The following is a 16699-nucleotide window of genomic DNA, read 5'->3' as shown; positions in this document are numbered from 1 at the left end:
TGGAGTACGGGTAACCATTTTACTTGCCAATTGTAAATTTAAAATCTCATATGTTAGTGCAAGCTTCGTGTATTTTCTGCAGAGTATAAGCCGGAACAAACTTGTTTGTTCTTCTAGTGTCCGTGTATTAAAACTTGATTTGTAGTCTTCGGGAGATGATATACTAATAAGGATTCGTCTTAATGGACAGCATTATTGTGTTAGTTATCTTTTATTGACATTGGCACAATAATTTTATGTTGATCCGTGGCTGTATTGTTTCTTTAAAGAGGAACTTCTTTGGAGTTACCTGGGTTATGGTCTTGTGTTGACTAACGAATGAAACACCATAATATTTCGACTGTAGTTGAAGGAGAAGAGGGGAGATCTTACACCAATCACTTCAAACCCCTAAGAATTGGTAATTCATTGCCTAAATCTGGAAGTCTTTAAATGCTACCTATAGCATGGGGAGCTATTTGAACCAACCCTACAAGGCAGGTAATAGAAAAAATAATTGAATTTTGTTGAATACTCCAAGTTAACGTCAGCAGTTTGTTATTACCGTCAGTGTGTTTGTTAGGTATCAACCAAATTTGTACATATTTGCTTTGAATAGTAACATAGTTGGGTATTATTACATTACAGTGTCCAAAAAAGAAGACTACAAGCGTGTGAAAATTCCATTTTCCGTCTGTTCCCTCTTTTTAACTGTTAAAAGTGAATGATCACCTACTTTGCGTGATTTCTCTACAACTTCGAGTGGTGTTGTCTACTTTTTCTATTTTTCTACAAGAATCAATTGTTATTGTGTTAATGTAGAGAGAGAGAGGGGGATCACAAGTTTCTCTCTTTTGTAAGATAGCTTTCAAGTCCAAATCTTTCTGCCATCTTCCTAATTCCTCCGTTCCAAGAAAGGTAACCAATTCATTCTTAAAGTCATTCTCATCTCTTTTCCTTTTTTTTTATTTACTTTTTCATAATTGCCCTAATCCAGCTTATCTTACCGGAATCCCTAAATTTACGATGCGTGTTTGTCTTAATGATGAAGCAGAGTTGCATATATATAATTATTATCACCATTTTCTCAATCAACAGGAACCATGTTCCGGAGAAAGTCGTCTCACACGAATCAGGCTGATGATTCTGCAAGCCGTGATGCAAAGGTAACAGAGTTTGATCAAGTTTTATTCTCACAAAATATGTACTCTGGTTTGCTTCATCAAATCCACGCTGACCAAGTAACTGCCTCAATTATCCCTAAAAAATCCATTTGATGTTTAATAATAACTAGATTGACCACTGGGAAAATGTTCTCTACTCAAACTGAATTGTCAGGACTATTGAACTCAGCAATAACTGGTAGTTAAAACTATAGAACGGGGCCTAATTTTCTATGGCAAACCAGGTTAGCGAGTTAAGAGTGGCTCTTGGACCTCTATCTGGGCGAAGCTTAAAGTTCTGTACTGATGTGTGTCTGAGGCGATACTTAGAAGCTCGAAATTGGAACCTTGACAAGGCAAAGAAAATGCTCGAAGAGACTCTCAAATGGAGATCCAACTATAAGCCTGAAGAAATTCGTTGGGTGATTGTTCTTTGACCTTTTCCATCTATATTCTCACACAGTTCGTACTCTCAACTTTGTCATCTGAACTATGCAAGGTCAGAATTATCCATCTAAAAGAATTGGGATAATGATGTAGTTGCATAAAAACTATGAAAGTGTTTTCTGTCAATACTTTCTATCTTCGTTGTAGAATAAACACATCATAATGTTGATTTATCATTAGGGCAAATCATACTGCAGCTTAGAGATCACAGTTGGTCTGCACAAATGTTACTAGAGCAACTTTATATATCTATATATGTTAGTTGGGTATAATTTTTTTTGGAAGCTCGTTGATTCTAAATCTATGATCTCGCAATATATCACAGCATGAAGTGGCACATGAAAGTGAAACTGGCAAAGTTTTTAAGGCCAATTTTCGTGACCGACTAGGCAGGACTGTACTTATAATGAGGCCTGGGAAACAGGTTAGTCATGATATATTACCTTTCGAATTAAAATCCAATCCATATACATCAGGTTAACACAGTATCCAAACTGTTCTGTTTCATGGATGACAATTGACAGAACACATCATCTCCGGAAGGTAATATTCGTCAGCTAGTCTATCTGATGGAGAATGCTATCCTTAACCTGCCAGAAGGCCAAGAACAAATGTCTTGGTTGATAGACTTCAATGGATGGTCATTAAACACCAACATTCCCATTAAAACTGCAAGAGATATTATCTACATTTTGCAGAATCACTATCCAGAGAGGCTTGCAATAGTTGTTCTTTATAGTCCACCTAGATTATTCGAGGCATTTTGGAAGGTAAGGTTCTTTCCTACCGGAGGATCCTTTTTTTGAACTTGGTCGATAACAATTTGTTCATTCATTCTTGTGTAGGTAGTGAAATATTTTATTGATTCGAAAACATTTGAGAAGATCAAGTTTGTGTATCCGAATAACAAAGATAGCGTGGAGTTGATGAAGACTTTTTTCGATACTGAGAATCTTCCAAGTGAGTTTGGGGGGAAAGCCACATTGAATTACGATCATGAAGAATTTTCCAAATTGATGGCTCAAGAAGATGTCAAGACTGCTAAATTTTGGGGTTTGACGAGGTGACATCTCATACTAATGATGAGCAAAGGTCATGCCTGGTCAGTGACTGTTGCATCATCTGCAAGCTAAGCAAGTGCAGAAAGTCTACAATAATTAAACAGTGTATTGTGAAATTTGTGCATTGTCAAATCTTTTCTTTATAAATACTTTCTCATCTTATTCTGCCACAAAAATTGACTAATTTTAATTAGTCTCTTGTTTGAACAGTGGACATATGCCAATAATTATAATTTTTAGTGGAAGTGTGTGAAATTTTGAGTCACTTATCGCATTTATCGCATATAGTCAACATAATTAGTGTAATATTTTATTGAAAAGAGTAGGATATATGCAATTTTTTCTTTTTTAACTTTTGTGAGGTAGACTATCTACTCGAAAGAAGAAAAGAATTTGAGGCATGATAATACGACAATATGACAAATAATAGTACAATTGATAAGGAGAAGTGTAGAAGAGCTATTTCCTGTCTCTCTTATACAAAGTGCGACAACACTCAAGTAGCTACTAATCTTTTTAATTAATTTTTTATCTATATCGCATTCTATCTGGGATGTCTTCAGTAAGTTGAAGTTATGCATGTGTCTTATCTAATCCTCTTCCTCCTATACTTTTTTGGTCTACCTCTCGTAAACTCCTATTATAATCGATCTCTCCTACTTTTTTACCGGCACATCCATTTACCTCCTCTTCATGTGCCTGTATCATCTCATTCTTTTGTCTTCATGTGGGTAACTCCCACCTTGTCTTGTATTATTTTATTTCTAATCATATCTCTTCTAATTTCCCAACATATCTATTTGATCATCCTCATTTTGACTACATTTGTCTTTTGAATGTGAGTGTTTTTAATTGGCAAACTTTGCTTCATATAATACTATCGATCTGCTCATTACTTTATAAAATTTACTTTCTAAGTCTTGACGACACATTCTTATTGCACAGTATCTTGAATGTGAACCTCCATTTCAACCACTTCACTCTGATATGAGAAATATCATTATCAATTTTCCCATCTCACTGGATTATGAATTCAACATACTTGATTCTTTTCTTGAATATGACTTAGATATTGATCTTCACTTCCACTTTTTTTTGGTCATGCGTGACAATTAAATAATAATCGCAAGGTGAAAAATTTATATATTAATCCAATGGGGTCATCTAAAATGTGGTGGGGTAAAAATGTTGGCATTCATTGAAGTATACCATTCATACTGCTGGGTTAGACGGTATTGCAAACGATATCTTCCGAGGAAACGAAACATCATAAAGTCTGCTTCCAAATTCATCTTTTAACTAGAATTATAGTCTGACCAAATTTTCGAAAAGCCAAAAACACTAACTTTTCCAACAAAAAAAAAATGCCCAAAACATTTTATGTCAAAAGCAATTTCAAGTACGCATTATTATATTCAGAAAACTTAAATCGAAGAACAAACTAAAATGCAAGGTTTTATATTACAATACACCAACCTTCTCAAAAGGAATTATTCCCTTTAATTTCAATTTGTTTGTTCTATTTACATTTAATACAGAGTTAAAAAAAAAATTCTATAATTTAAAATTAAAATATATTAATACTAAGTGTCAAAATATATTTTAATTTTGTGATTTAAACATGCAGTATGATTTTAAAATTTTCTTTTTACAAAAAAGAAATATAATTTTAAAATAGATTAAAAAGAAAAATATACAAATAAATTGCTTTTAGCCGTTCCGGCCAATCATTTTCTTTTATTCGCCTTATAAAAACCACTTGTTTTCTTTCCCTTGATAAAATCTTCGGTTGCTTATCTCCAAAGCTAACCGTTGCCCTTTCAAGAAGAGGTGAGAAAGAGAGCGCCAAACAAATGGCTCCGAAGAACTTGTCGTTCAAGGTTTGCTTTTTCACCCACTGATGAACTGTACTCGTTTATCTCAAATCTTTCTTTTGAGGATTAACCCACAATGCTCTCTTCTTGAAAGTTAATGTTTTCTTTTCTACATTCTTTAATATACTGTAAATTACTAATGGTTCCATATGTTTAAAGATAATCTTGGGTTCGTCCTCAATGGCACGTCGCAAAATTCTAGCGGACATGGGTTATGAATTTACAGTTATGGTACGTTCAATTTTGTTTTAAAAGATTCTGTATTTTGCTGAAATTCGCTTTTTCTGGTCAGGTTAGGTTTTGGACCTGGTCTTAAGACTCTTAGTTTTCTTTTAAGAGTCGATTTCGACTTATATTTAAATTGTTTTGTGGAGTAGGGTGCCGACATTGATGAAAAGAGGATTAGGAAGGACAATGCAGAGGAATTAGTGGTAGCTCTAGCAGAGGCAAAGGTATACTACCTCTTCTCTATTACGGGTGTGTTTGGTACGGAGACCGAGAAAATATTTTTTAATTTTCTCATATATCCCCATATTAACCCCATAGTTTTGATTACTTACCAAACTAGAAAATAAGTAAGAAATCCGCTTGTTTTCTGGGAAAATGTTTTCTAGGAAATCCTTTTCCAAGAAAATAATGTATTGACGGCTTTCAACTCTTGCATTTGAGTCTAGGAAAAATGCTTGTTATCTGCTGTCTTCCTGATGACATTTTTCTTGTCTTCAGAATTAATTTCACTACGTAATTGGTAGAAGTTCGCCAAAACCAGTATTGCTAGAATTAGGTTTGAAACTTCAATCAAATTTATTTTATCCAAGTAACATGAAACAAAGATCTTTGTAGTGTATCTGGCAGGATGTTATTCTTCTAAGTAACACAAATCACCCTATAAAAGTATAAAGGCCGGGAGTAATTTTAGTGCAGTTATCTGAGGAGTTCTGTTGATAATTGTGTAGAACATGATATCAATAAGAAGGCCAAAATCCAAGATTCTTGTGATTGGATGAGATTTATTATTCAGCGTTCCCTTGGCATCTTTTGTGTCCCAACTAACTTTCAATCATTCTGCCCATCAGTGATTTATGTTATGAAATTTCCATTTGATGGTTAGGGACTATCTATAAATGGGTACTTCTCTTCTGCTGATAATGGACTGATCCTGTATAGTTTGTCTCACTATAATCAACTCACTTGGTTTCCTTCCATTCCCATGACACTCTAGTTGTGCCGTATAAATTAAGACGGAGGGAGTAACATGTAATACAGTGATATCATGTTCCAGTGCTTTAAGAGCAAATCTTATGTTTACTTACTGGTTCTGTTCTTCTTAGGCAGATGCTATCATGTCAAGGCTCAAAACAACTGATCATTTGGAGGAAAATACCCATTCCACTCTGTTAATTACTGCAGATACAGTATGTTTACTTCTCCCCATTAGAATATTTCAAGTGCTATAGCCTTGTTTAGTTTAATACTAAGCCCATATTCACAGTTATTTCTCTGATTGAATTGAGAGCTTATCAGAAACCATTTAATGCTTTGTTTATCATTTATTGCAAAACTAGTTGGTGATATAGGCACACTTAGCAATAACTAAAAAACAGCAGTACAAAATTTTAGCTAGTAACTTTGCATAGAGAAGTCTGATAAAGTGTTGGAATTAGCTTGATGTTAGTTCTTTTATGCAAGCAGCTGGCCTACCTTGTATTGACATTTTAGATTGACACTTATTGTGTCGTTAGCTCATTTCTAGTCTTTTATTTTGCTCTCTGGATTCATTTGAAATTTGATGTTCCTGCACCATGATTTGACAATCTTAATTTAATATCACTGTTAAATAGCATATTGCAAAAATTAGAATACTTGAGCCTTCTAATGATTTTTCCCTTGGATGAAGAATAGATCTTTTTGGCTATATCTTACCTACATCTATTGGTATCAAGGTGGCTGTGTACGATGGAATTATTAGAGAAAAGCCATCAAGTAAGGAAGAAGCGCGTCAGTTCATCAAATGTATGTTTGTATTTGCGGTCTGCAGTTCCTCCAGTATCTCAGCTAAGCAGGTTATTCTTTTTATTTTCTACCAATATTACTGTTCTTGTTATTATGAATTGCAGGTTATTCTGGTGGTCAAGCCACGGTTGTAGGATCTGTCGTTGTGACCAACCTTACAAAGGGTATAAGAAAAGGAGCTTGGGAAAGGTCAGAGGTATATCTTTTACTCCATGTGAAGTAATTCCTACATGCTGGAGACTATTGAAATACAACTATGCATTTATATCGTACATTCTTGCTTAAGTTGATATGTGACATAGGCTTAACTGCATCTGATGCATAAGTGTATGTGATGTGGTAGTGAGGATTAAGGTGATGCAACATTTCGAAGATATGTCAGGTATCTAATTATAGATATTTGAACAAGTATATGCTTATCCCAGCCTGTGACTTTGAGTTTATTTGATCCCCATCCGTACAAATGATTTTTTTTCTAGAAACTAGAAGGATTATTTTGTAGTTATATCCACCGTGCATGAGACTTTAAATAAAGAGACCGTACATTCTTTGATAAACTAGACTGCAGCAAGGAAGATATCAATTGCCTGATTTTACCAAGTTCCCTTATGCCAATATAAACAACCATAGTTTACAAGTGGAGTTCTTGCGGAGCAATTCCTTTGCAGTTTCTATTTTATGAATTGTGACATCAATTTCATCCTTGAAATTTACTGCTAGGTCTTTGAATGTTGGGATCATTAGAATACATGAATTACTGGGTCTCTGGTATAATATTGGAGCCTGAAAATTACCAGTAATTGATGTGACTATTGTAGGCTTATAGCTAGTTCAAATAGCAGTTTTCCCAGCTGGAAACTGTATGTTGAGTAGGAGCTCGTACATCAGTCTATGAGTGGAAAGAGACCTAAACCTTGACTTATCTACCTATATAAACAGACAGGCACAAGTTGAGTCAATAATGGAGAGAGACTATGAATAGATTGATTTCTATTTAGCACGCATGAGCATTTACAATCCCAGGCCTCTAATAAGGTAGTACCTTTTGAAAATTGCCTAGGTTTCTAAATTTTCATCTCTGCTAGGCCTTGGCATAGAGAATTGTATCTGCTATCACCTCACCATCAGGATCTTTGAACCATCTTAATGCTGTCAAGTATGATCAGAATGGTTGTTGTTACAGTTGTACTGCTCAACCACTGTCAAACTGGGAGTGCAGAAATCTTTTGTTTCAGACTACGAAGGCAGGAAAGAGTGAATGTTGATGAAAACTGGTGTATTACAGCTTTATGTGAAGGGCAGAAAGAGGGTGAATGTAGATGGAATCTGGTTTATTACAGCCCATCAACATTGCTCTCTCCAGTCTCCACCCATGAATTCGTTCCCCAAGACTTGACCTTTCCAGTTTGTAAGGATGTCTAGAATGCTTCCCTTTTTTATCTGCTTATTGGAACACCAATACAATCGCCTCACAGCTCTCGGCTTATTAGTTAGCTAGTTTGATCTTCTACAAGCCCTCCTTTTGTTACTGTTATGAATTTGCTCTTTCTTGAAGGTGTGGTGCAACATGATTTTTCTCGGAAACCTTCTTGCTGACTTAACTATTAGTGCAATTGTGTAATATGGAGTATTACACAATTACACAACTGTGACTGTTTAACATGGGAGTATACTGTTCTTCTGCCTAATTGCAGGTATATTTCCATGACATACCTGATGAGATCATTGACAGCCTGGTAAATTTTGACAGTGTCCTTAAATAGGGGATGTTCTTTACCTGCAACATTAACTATTAGTGCAATTGTATAGATTGAGGAGGGAATAGTACTTAATGTTGCTGGTGGCTTAATGCTTGAACATCCATTGACGTTGCCCTTCGTTGACACTCTGGTTTGTCTCTCTCTCTCTCTCTCTCTCTCTCTCCCTTTCTCTTTGCAGCTTGGAACTGCCGATTACTGACCTGTTCTTTATACTGTTACTTCCCAATACTTTGCAGATTGGAACTGCTGACAGTGTCATGGGACTCCCAAGAAGTCTCACTGAAAAACTTATCGAAGAAACACTCTAGCTGCTGGAATTCCACAAATGAATATCCTTTCAATCACCTGTCCTGAAATGTAGTTGATTACTCTCACTAGATTTTTGAGTTTATAAACTTGTCTTTCTGAAGTGAACATTTGAAACATGCCGAAAGGAAATTGCTGAAAGACACTCTTCTTTCAAATATCACTGTTGAATTATTTGATTTGATGTAAACATCGTGATCAGGAACGATTTGATACTCATACAACTTGGAAATTGATTCAATAAGGTAAATATTCTGCACAAGAAAACATTTTTTATGAGAGATGCTTCTCCTTGTACGGAATGTAAGCTAGTGTTCGGTATCGCAAAAGTTTTCCTGATGAAATTGTTTTCAGTGTCTGCTAATCTTGAATTTCGAAATATATTTCCTCCAAGAAAAATATTCTCCATCAAAGTGAAAAAAGACTCTAAGTCACTTATAGAATGAAATATTTTTCTTTTATAGACGAACTTTTATATGGTAAAATTTCTAATTAAAAGAAAGAGGGAAACTTTTTTCAACTTCCTTTTTGTTTCTTATTTTAATGTATTTATTAAATAAGTTATTTTATCGTACTCAATTAGAGTATTTTTCAAAAACAACTTCTATCTTCACAAGGTAGGAGTGTACACTCTATCCTTCACATATCTCACTTATAAGATTACGCGGGATATGTTGTTGATATTGGTTGGGGTTAAATGAGTCATTTTAATAATGTTCACTAGTTGAAGAAACTAACTATGATATTAAGAAGGGCAAATATGTCAAATCATATAGAATAAAAAAAAAGAAAAAAAGATAGACATAATACCATAAACCACAAGAGAGATCCTTGAGTGAAACCTAGATGTAAGCCTCTAAATCATATATATATATATATAAAAGAGAACCCTAATCCCGCCTACGTGGCGTCACCACAAACCATAATTCCCTTTTAATTTATTTCTTTCCATAACTAACCTTCCCTTTTTCATGAAGAGTTGTGACTTTTATGAAGAGTGACGACTTTTATATCAAAATTTGTAACTTCTATGAACACTTGTGACTTTTATGAAGAGTTGCGACTTTTATGAAAAATTGTTACTTTTATTAAATGTTCTGACCTTTCCAAAGGGTTGTAACTTTTCCAAAGAGTTGTGACCTTTCCGATAAGGCACAATAAGCATTTGTTCACACTACCCTTTGTTTTCTATAAATAGAGGGATTTCCTGCCACTATTATTTGTAGGTGGTTTTTCGCTGTAGGGTAGTCGAATTCAAATACATTAATTAAGTTTCTTATGAAGTTTGTTTCATTCCGCAAAGTTTTGTTCCTCCTATTTCATGGAGCTTAGTCTTTACTATAAGTCATAGTGATTCATGTAATTATGACAAAAAAAAATTGCTATTTTGGTGACTTTTCTTTTACTCTGTTAAAAATTTCAGCCCAGATGATTGAAAATTGATCTTCTCTTTTGTTCCTTTTTACAGGTTTCTTCGTATAAACAAAGAAAATTGATTTTGATTGTAATGCGACATTACTACTCGTGCACCTCTCATTCCACAATTCATAACACTGTTGAAATGGTTAAATTCATTACATTTGGTTCTTTAGTAAACAAAATTTTTATTTCTGCCACTATTATTTGTACGTTTTTTTTTTGCTATAGGGGAGTCAAATTCAAACCCATTAATAAACTACTTATGAAGTGTGTTTCATTCCTCAAAGTTTTCTTCCTCATATTTCATGAAGTTTAATCTTTTACTGTAAGTCATAGTGATCATGTATCTATTGCAATTTCTAATTGCTATTTTGGTGACTTTTTTTTAACTCTGTTAAAAATTTCAGTGAGGATGATTGAAAATTTATCTTCTCTTTTGTCTCTTTCTAGAGGTTTTTTCATATACTTTTTGGGAAAATTGCTTGTGGGTTGTGCTATATTTGATAGCACACAACAACAAATATGTGATAACTAATACGGAACCAATGATGAAGTTTGTTAAAAGAACCAAACAGATTGCTCTCTTGCTTGCCACAGTTAGTATATTATTTTGATTGATTTTCCTTATGTACAAACAATTCGTATGTCATTGTACTCTTCCTAGAATATTAGAATAGAGACAATTAGTCCACTTCTTTTGTCGCAAGTTAAGTAATTTGTCATATTTCTTCGTCTCTTCTTTTGGGTATAATAAGAGACCAAGTTTTCTTGAAACAAACAAATGTCCAAAATACACTATAACAAAAATAATTTTTATAGGCAATAAATATGCACATTAACGAAGAGTGCTTGAACCTTTACCGATATTAATTAATTGTCATTAGATTCAATGTTGTTATAAACTTTAGGGACATTTATAGAAAGTACCAATTGCTTGTGAAAATACATATTTAGCGACAGTTAAGCTATTAATTACCGTTAAAGATCATTTTTACTGTAGTGATAACTCTTTATTTTGATAAAGTTTTTTGTTTTTTTTTATAAAGAAGTGACAACTCTTTCTTTTGGATTATTTCAATTAAATTTGTGAACTGTAAACTTGGATACAACCCGATAAACTATCTTTTTGAAAAATATGTTTAGCAACATTTCTTTTCCTTCTTGATTGCTAGGAAAGTAAGGATGTCTTTATTATTATTTGTGGATATTTGTGAGTTCAAGTGCTCACAAAATTATGCTGTGAGATTTTAATATGTTATGTGTCAAAATTTTGGTTTAGAATATCGAGTTGTGAACAGTTCCATTCAGATGTCAACTACTGCTTGGTTGATAATTGCATTAATTATTTGTAACTGCATACTATAACCATAACAATAACTATGGTTCAATTCCAAATAAGTTGGGGTTGGTGATATGAAACCTAAGCAATAGTAATGACTACTCTGAGACAATGACGAAAAACATTTATGATACTAACAATTTTAGGGTCATTTTTAACATATACATGATACGTCATACTATAATAAAAACAGATTGATGGAGGTTCATAAGAAAGGAGTTGAAGGTCTTCCATTTGATTTTAGTTAATTATGTTCTTGTATGGACGTGATGTCCACTTTACTTGGGAGTGTTGTTGTTCGAGACTTTTTGGCCTCTTCTTCAACGTCTGATGTTGTTCTTTATAACTTTTTGGAATTTAGCAATTACTTCTGACCAACTATTTCTATGGAGATTTTCTTAAACTTCTTTCTTATACTTAAATCTCTCTATGGCTCGTAATTTTTTTTATAACAAAAACAGAAATTAAAAAATATAGCACTTTAAGATTTCGGAGGAACGTTTTGCCTTAAGATAAAATGTTCTTGACAATGCAGTGTATGTATCAAAAATATGAATATTATGGAATGATCACATGTAAACTTAATAAAATAGTTCAATCCCATGAGAAGCATGGGTAATTTACCTAGTTACTAAAATAAAATACTTTGAAACTTTTTTGTGAGTTTTTTTTTTGGGATTTCGTAGCAATAAATACTATTCCTTTCATTTTAATTTGTTTGTCGTATTTTGACTTGATATAAATGTCATGCTAAAAACTAAAAAAGAAAAAGAAAAAAATTATCATTAAAAAAAAACATATTCGTTTATGAAAGGACTAAAACGGAAAAATAAATGAAAGGATTACGCTATTATTTTCTAAGTGGGCTTTTGGTGTCATAGTATCCTTCTCTTTCAAGAAGCAGTTATAGGCCCAACTTCTTTAATTTCTTGTGTCGACGGAAAGAGCCCTCGGAACGCTCCACTGACCGGTGAACTGCGGATCTCCGGTGGATTTTAGGTTTGCTGAGGTAGCGATTCAGAGAAAGCCTGGTATGCTGTTATTCTTATTCTTACTAGTTTCTCCTTTTTCTCATCGAAATGAATTGCTCGTTATTTGCTTAGGTTTTGTCTTTAATTAATATCTGAAAATTGTCATACATATGAGGTGTTCGATGAAATTCCTCTATGAATGTATTTTAATGTGATGTTTCTGAAATGAGATTGTTATTTCCGCCATGAAAAGTCAATCCTCACTAGGCTTCTTTTCTAGTTTTATGGCCTATATAATTTGGATTTTGTAGTTTTCAGTTGACAGTTACTGACTGTTTTGGTGAGTGATAATAATAGTTACGTCTCAGGAGATTATCATGCCTTCAAGCTGGTCGAAGAAATCCCTTAATGAATTTATATGAATGTTACGCTTCTGAAGTGAGAGTATGGTATAACACTCTATTCGTAGTGGTCGAATAAGTCCCTGCTCCACTCATTGGCAATTTAGCTGAACTCATGACTTCTCCTGGGGGTTTGGTAAATGTTATTTCTGCTGACTTAAACAAGTTTGTGAAACCCAAAATGCAGATTGAGAATCGGCATAATCTGTAATACTTGAAGATCAACAACCAATTCCTCTTAGAGCACTTAAACCTTTCTTTTTCCTTTTCGATTTTGGTTTTCATTTTCCTAATTAGCTAGTCTTTGCATCTTGAGAAGGTTTAGGAATGGTTGTTGTTGCTCATCATTTGAGCTTTTTTAATTGGTCATATATCTAATTGTAGGAGTTAATTTTACCCTTTTACCCTTCATTATATTACATATCTACATCGGAAGAAACCCCTGCTTGTTCCCATTTCCCCTGAAGTGCGAACTACCTAAAATCTAATGATCAGAGATTGTAAATTAACTGCCTGCTTGTGAAACTCAACGAATGATGTCGAAATTATTTGATTAATCAATAGGTGAGAAATCGAGCAAGTTGACATGCTATTCCATGTTTTTTTTTTTTTTGATGACAAGGGAAACCCGCAGCCGCTACCCTTTGGGTGCGCACAGGGTAAAACCCCCGCTCCTATGCAATAGCTCGCAAACCACATAGGAGAGGTAACCCGCACTAGGCAATCCCAGTGCAACAAGCTCGACCCAGAAGGCAAACCCCTTGCTTTCGCTAGCAAGGGGTTTCGAACTTGAGACCTCCAACATGGAAGTCCCAAGCCCAAACCACTGGGCCACCCCAAAGGGTACATGCTATTCCATGTTAATAAAGAATAAAAACATGGATACAGTTTCTATGGAAGACCATATGGAGGACATGCTCCTGCTAGAGTACGACAAGGCATAACAATAGGTTGGTTATATGCACATGCTTTAATTGTTCATCTTATTTTAAAATTAGTCATCAGCCAATTTTCTAAGATTATATCAGGGTCATTTTAAAAGTGGTCCAGTTCTTTTCATTTAGAAGTAGAACTGAAAGATCTGCTTCACCTGTTGGTACTAATGAAATTTGAATTGATTTTCTTGCTAAAAATTGACATTTAACAAATTCTTAAGGAGCATATGTTGCCAGTGAAAGGAATAATGCAATATGCTTGGTTTGAGTCTAGGGTCTATCGGAAACAACCTTTCTACCTCCCAAGGTAGGGGTAAGGGCATACACCCTACCCTCCCCAGGCCAGATACCACTTGTGAATTACACTATGTAAGTTGTTGTTCTTGTTGGCCAGTTCCTGTGGTTCTTCTTCCGCCATCTCTCCATCAGATAAGGAAAACTGAAATTAGTTCCTGGAGCTACTGACAGCAAAATTATGCTGAAGAAGAGTGTAAAAGTGCTTAGACAAACTGATTCAGAATGTGAAAACAAACTGTCTGAATTGATTTTATTAGTTGATAATCTGTATTTGTCATTTATTTCCTTGAAAACAAAATCTTCCCCCTTCTTTGGATCAAAAAGGAAAATCACTTTGTACACCCAAGGGACAACCTAGTGGTCAATGAAGTGGGTTAAGCACCACGAGGTCTCAGATTCAAATACTTGCCCAGCAGAGACAAAAAAACTATGTGGTTTATTCCCATATGTTCTAGCCTTTGTGACATAGTTACTAGTACCTGTTGCTGGTGGTAGGTAACATGTATCCCGTGGAATCAGTCGAGTGGACACCATGATTATCAAAAAGAAAAAAAAAAGGAAAATCACTTTAGTTGTCTTCCCTTCCTTGAGCAGTTTTCCTTTTTGTAGCCTAGAGACTAATCAAATTTTCAGTCACAAAGTGGCATTGCATTTCCTACTCAACTGTTGTAGGTGTTTTTCCCGAGTATTAGTCACAAACCATTATGTTAGATGTCCTAATTCTAGAATTAATACTTGGCAAGTTCGTCTCCCATAGTGGAAAAAGAATGTTGCTGTTGTATTATTGTCTAGGTCTTTTTCTTAATTGGCATGTTCCGGTTGTATTATTGTCAAGGTCTTTTTCTTGTTTGGCCTACTGATGTGGCTTTTGTCATGTCATCTCCTATTTCAGCTGATTGATAGAAGTCATCCAATGGAAGCTAAATTCTTCCGCTTTCTCAAGATTGTTGGAGTTGGTTTCAAGGCTAGGGCAGAATCAGAAGGTCGTCTCTTGTACCTTAAGCTGGGTTACAGCCATGAGGTTGAACTGACTGTGCCCCCTGCAGTTCGTGTCTTCTGTTTCAAACCCAATGTGGTTTGCTGCACTGGGATTGACAAGTATAGGGTACATCAATTTGCTGCTTCTGTAAGGAGCTGTAAGCCACCTGAGGTTTACAAGGGCAAAGGTATTATGTACATTGATGAAGTGATAAAAAAGAAGCAGGGAAAGAAATCAAAATGAGAACCATTATTCATGGTTCTTTCTTGGGCTTGGTTCTTTTTATGATGCTAGACAATTTTCCTTTAATTATCTTTCCTATTTGTAATTTTGTTCTCTTAACTGATTGAGTAGTTTAAAAAGTTTAGAGTTGCTTCCTAATGTAATTTTGTTTTCCGACTGCATGAGTACTTTTAGAAGTTAAGAGTTGTTGAAGGTCTTTCTTTACCTTGGTCACAGAAATTGATAAACACCTCAATGACAGTTTTTGTATCAACTTTTTCATCCTTTCAAATGCTACAAATAAGTGACGGACGGTGTTGATGAATTTGTGGTCTTTATATGCAGATTGTTCTCTGCTTCTATAAAAAAAATTTGTTAAATTTCATCCAAGTTTTTATAACGTAATAAAAGCGTGTTAATGTAGTCAGAGAACGCTCGGAACATATGAGTAAATCTGTGGTGCACGAAAGTAGAATATTATTTTTCTCCAAGTTTTTATAAAGTAATGGTAATTTGTTAATGTGATCAGAAGCCATCCCTGCATACAAATTGGAATAATTTTCAATCATGCATTAGGAATATAAGTATCTTGAAGCAATATACGATGTTTTCAGAAATTGTTGGGTGCCAACTGCCAAGACCCTAATAGTAACTTCAATAATAGAATATTTTTGCTACAAACAATGATACATTTTTGACAAAACTTAGCTTAAAATATGCATTTTTACAAGAAAGAGATCACTTCCTATTTTGAGTCTGTTGGTGGCAATTTGTAACGACACATCAGACAATTTGGATTTTTAAGAAGCCAAGTCTCAATGCAGCCAAAATGAAAACTGTGATGGCAAGGCATGATGTATGCTTCTTGTTCAGGTAAGTAACTCCCCATGCATATCGAACACTCATCTATCAATTCATTTTCTGGAAGTTGTACTCTCTGTAAGAACTGCATTCTTGATCTAACTTATTTTCAACCCATATATTTTAATGTCATGTTTGATATGTCATGATCTACCAAGCCAAAAATCTTAGTTTATACTCTACAATGTCACCTATTAGAGATTTTAGGAAATTATTCTTTTATATTAAATTTCATCAAAATTATCATGAAGTACTGGATTAATGATTTCGTTAATGTGTTTAGAACCTATCCTGGTATACATATTAAGTTAAAGAGCTAACTAAAGTAATAAAGCAAGTGACGTACAAGAGTATTGAATTTCCCTAAGAAATATGTCTTAAATTTCAATCAATCATTGTAAATACAAGTTTTTCTAAGCTACACATGAACTTTTTTACGGGACAAAAATGAAGTTCAAAAGTTCAAAAGACCCCAATAGGTCCCGCCCACACCGTGTATTTATGCTTAGAAATACCTTTGTGAATTCAGAACTCATAAACTCAAATTTCTAGCTCCGGCTCTGAAGTCTCTATCGCTGGCAACTAATAACGACACATAGGGCAACTTGGATCTTTAAGGATCCACGTCTCAATGCAGTTAAAATGAAAATTGTGGTTGCAAGGCATGTTGTA

General features: G+C 34.4%; 3 protein-coding genes across 4 annotated transcripts; all 3 read left to right on the top strand.

Moving 5' to 3' along the window:
• Positions 1-536: 536 nt before the first annotated feature.
• On the top strand, positions 537-2895 carry LOC125849208 (uncharacterized). The gene is made up of 6 exons (XM_049529248.1): positions 537-897; positions 1078-1145; positions 1388-1564; positions 1915-2013; positions 2114-2359; positions 2435-2895. Exons 2-6 carry the CDS (start codon positions 1083-1085, stop codon positions 2654-2656), a joined length of 807 nt encoding a protein of 268 aa, XP_049385205.1. The 5' UTR covers positions 537-897; positions 1078-1082; the 3' UTR covers positions 2657-2895.
• A 1514-nt stretch (positions 2896-4409) lies between these two features.
• On the top strand, positions 4410-8877 carry LOC125848969 (uncharacterized). 2 transcript variants are annotated; one of them, XM_049528936.1, is made up of 9 exons: positions 4410-4530; positions 4684-4755; positions 4902-4976; positions 5856-5939; positions 6468-6537; positions 6642-6733; positions 8232-8273; positions 8347-8427; positions 8534-8877. In XM_049528936.1, the coding sequence occupies exons 1-9, from the start codon at positions 4504-4506 to the stop codon at positions 8603-8605; spliced, it is 615 nt and encodes a 204-aa protein (XP_049384893.1). In that variant the 5' UTR covers positions 4410-4503; the 3' UTR covers positions 8606-8877. The 2 variants fall into 2 exon arrangements, 1 of the variants encoding a protein (XP_049384893.1); XR_007444571.1 differs by having other exon boundaries at positions 6427-6733.
• Positions 8878-12232: 3355 nt separating this feature from the next.
• Positions 12233-15346, top strand: LOC125849206 (60S ribosomal protein L6, mitochondrial-like). The gene is made up of 2 exons (XM_049529247.1): positions 12233-12392; positions 14858-15346. The coding sequence occupies exon 2, from the start codon at positions 14879-14881 to the stop codon at positions 15185-15187; it is 309 nt and encodes a 102-aa protein (XP_049385204.1). The 5' UTR covers positions 12233-12392; positions 14858-14878; the 3' UTR covers positions 15188-15346.
• The last annotated feature ends 1353 nt before the right edge of the window (positions 15347-16699 follow it).

The sequence above is a fragment of the Solanum stenotomum genome, chromosome 12 (genome assembly GCF_019186545.1).
Source record: "Solanum stenotomum isolate F172 chromosome 12, ASM1918654v1, whole genome shotgun sequence".
Lineage (NCBI taxonomy): Eukaryota > Viridiplantae > Streptophyta > Magnoliopsida > Solanales > Solanaceae > Solanum > Solanum stenotomum.
The sequence above is the reverse complement of the archived record's forward strand: the minus strand, read 5'-3'. Positions and strand labels throughout refer to the sequence as shown.

Coding starts and splice junctions, on each gene's coding strand:
- LOC125848969 (XM_049528936.1), top strand. CDS start 4,504: ATGGCTCCGAAGAACTTGTCGTTCAAG. Junction 4,977..5,855: donor TAGCTCTAGCAGAGGCAAAG/GTATACTACCTC, acceptor TGTTCTTCTTAG/GCAGATGCTATCATGTCAAG. Junction 5,940..6,467: donor TGTTAATTACTGCAGATACA/GTATGTTTACTT, acceptor ATTGGTATCAAG/GTGGCTGTGTACGATGGAAT.
- LOC125849206 (XM_049529247.1), top strand. CDS start 14,879: ATGGAAGCTAAATTCTTCCGCTTTCTCAAGATTGTTGGAGTTGGTTTC.
- LOC125849208 (XM_049529248.1), top strand. CDS start 1,083: ATGTTCCGGAGAAAGTCGTCTCACACGAATCAGGCTGATGATTCTGCA. Junction 1,146..1,387: donor CTGCAAGCCGTGATGCAAAG/GTAACAGAGTTT, acceptor ATGGCAAACCAG/GTTAGCGAGTTAAGAGTGGC. Junction 2,360..2,434: donor TATTCGAGGCATTTTGGAAG/GTAAGGTTCTTT, acceptor ATTCTTGTGTAG/GTAGTGAAATATTTTATTGA.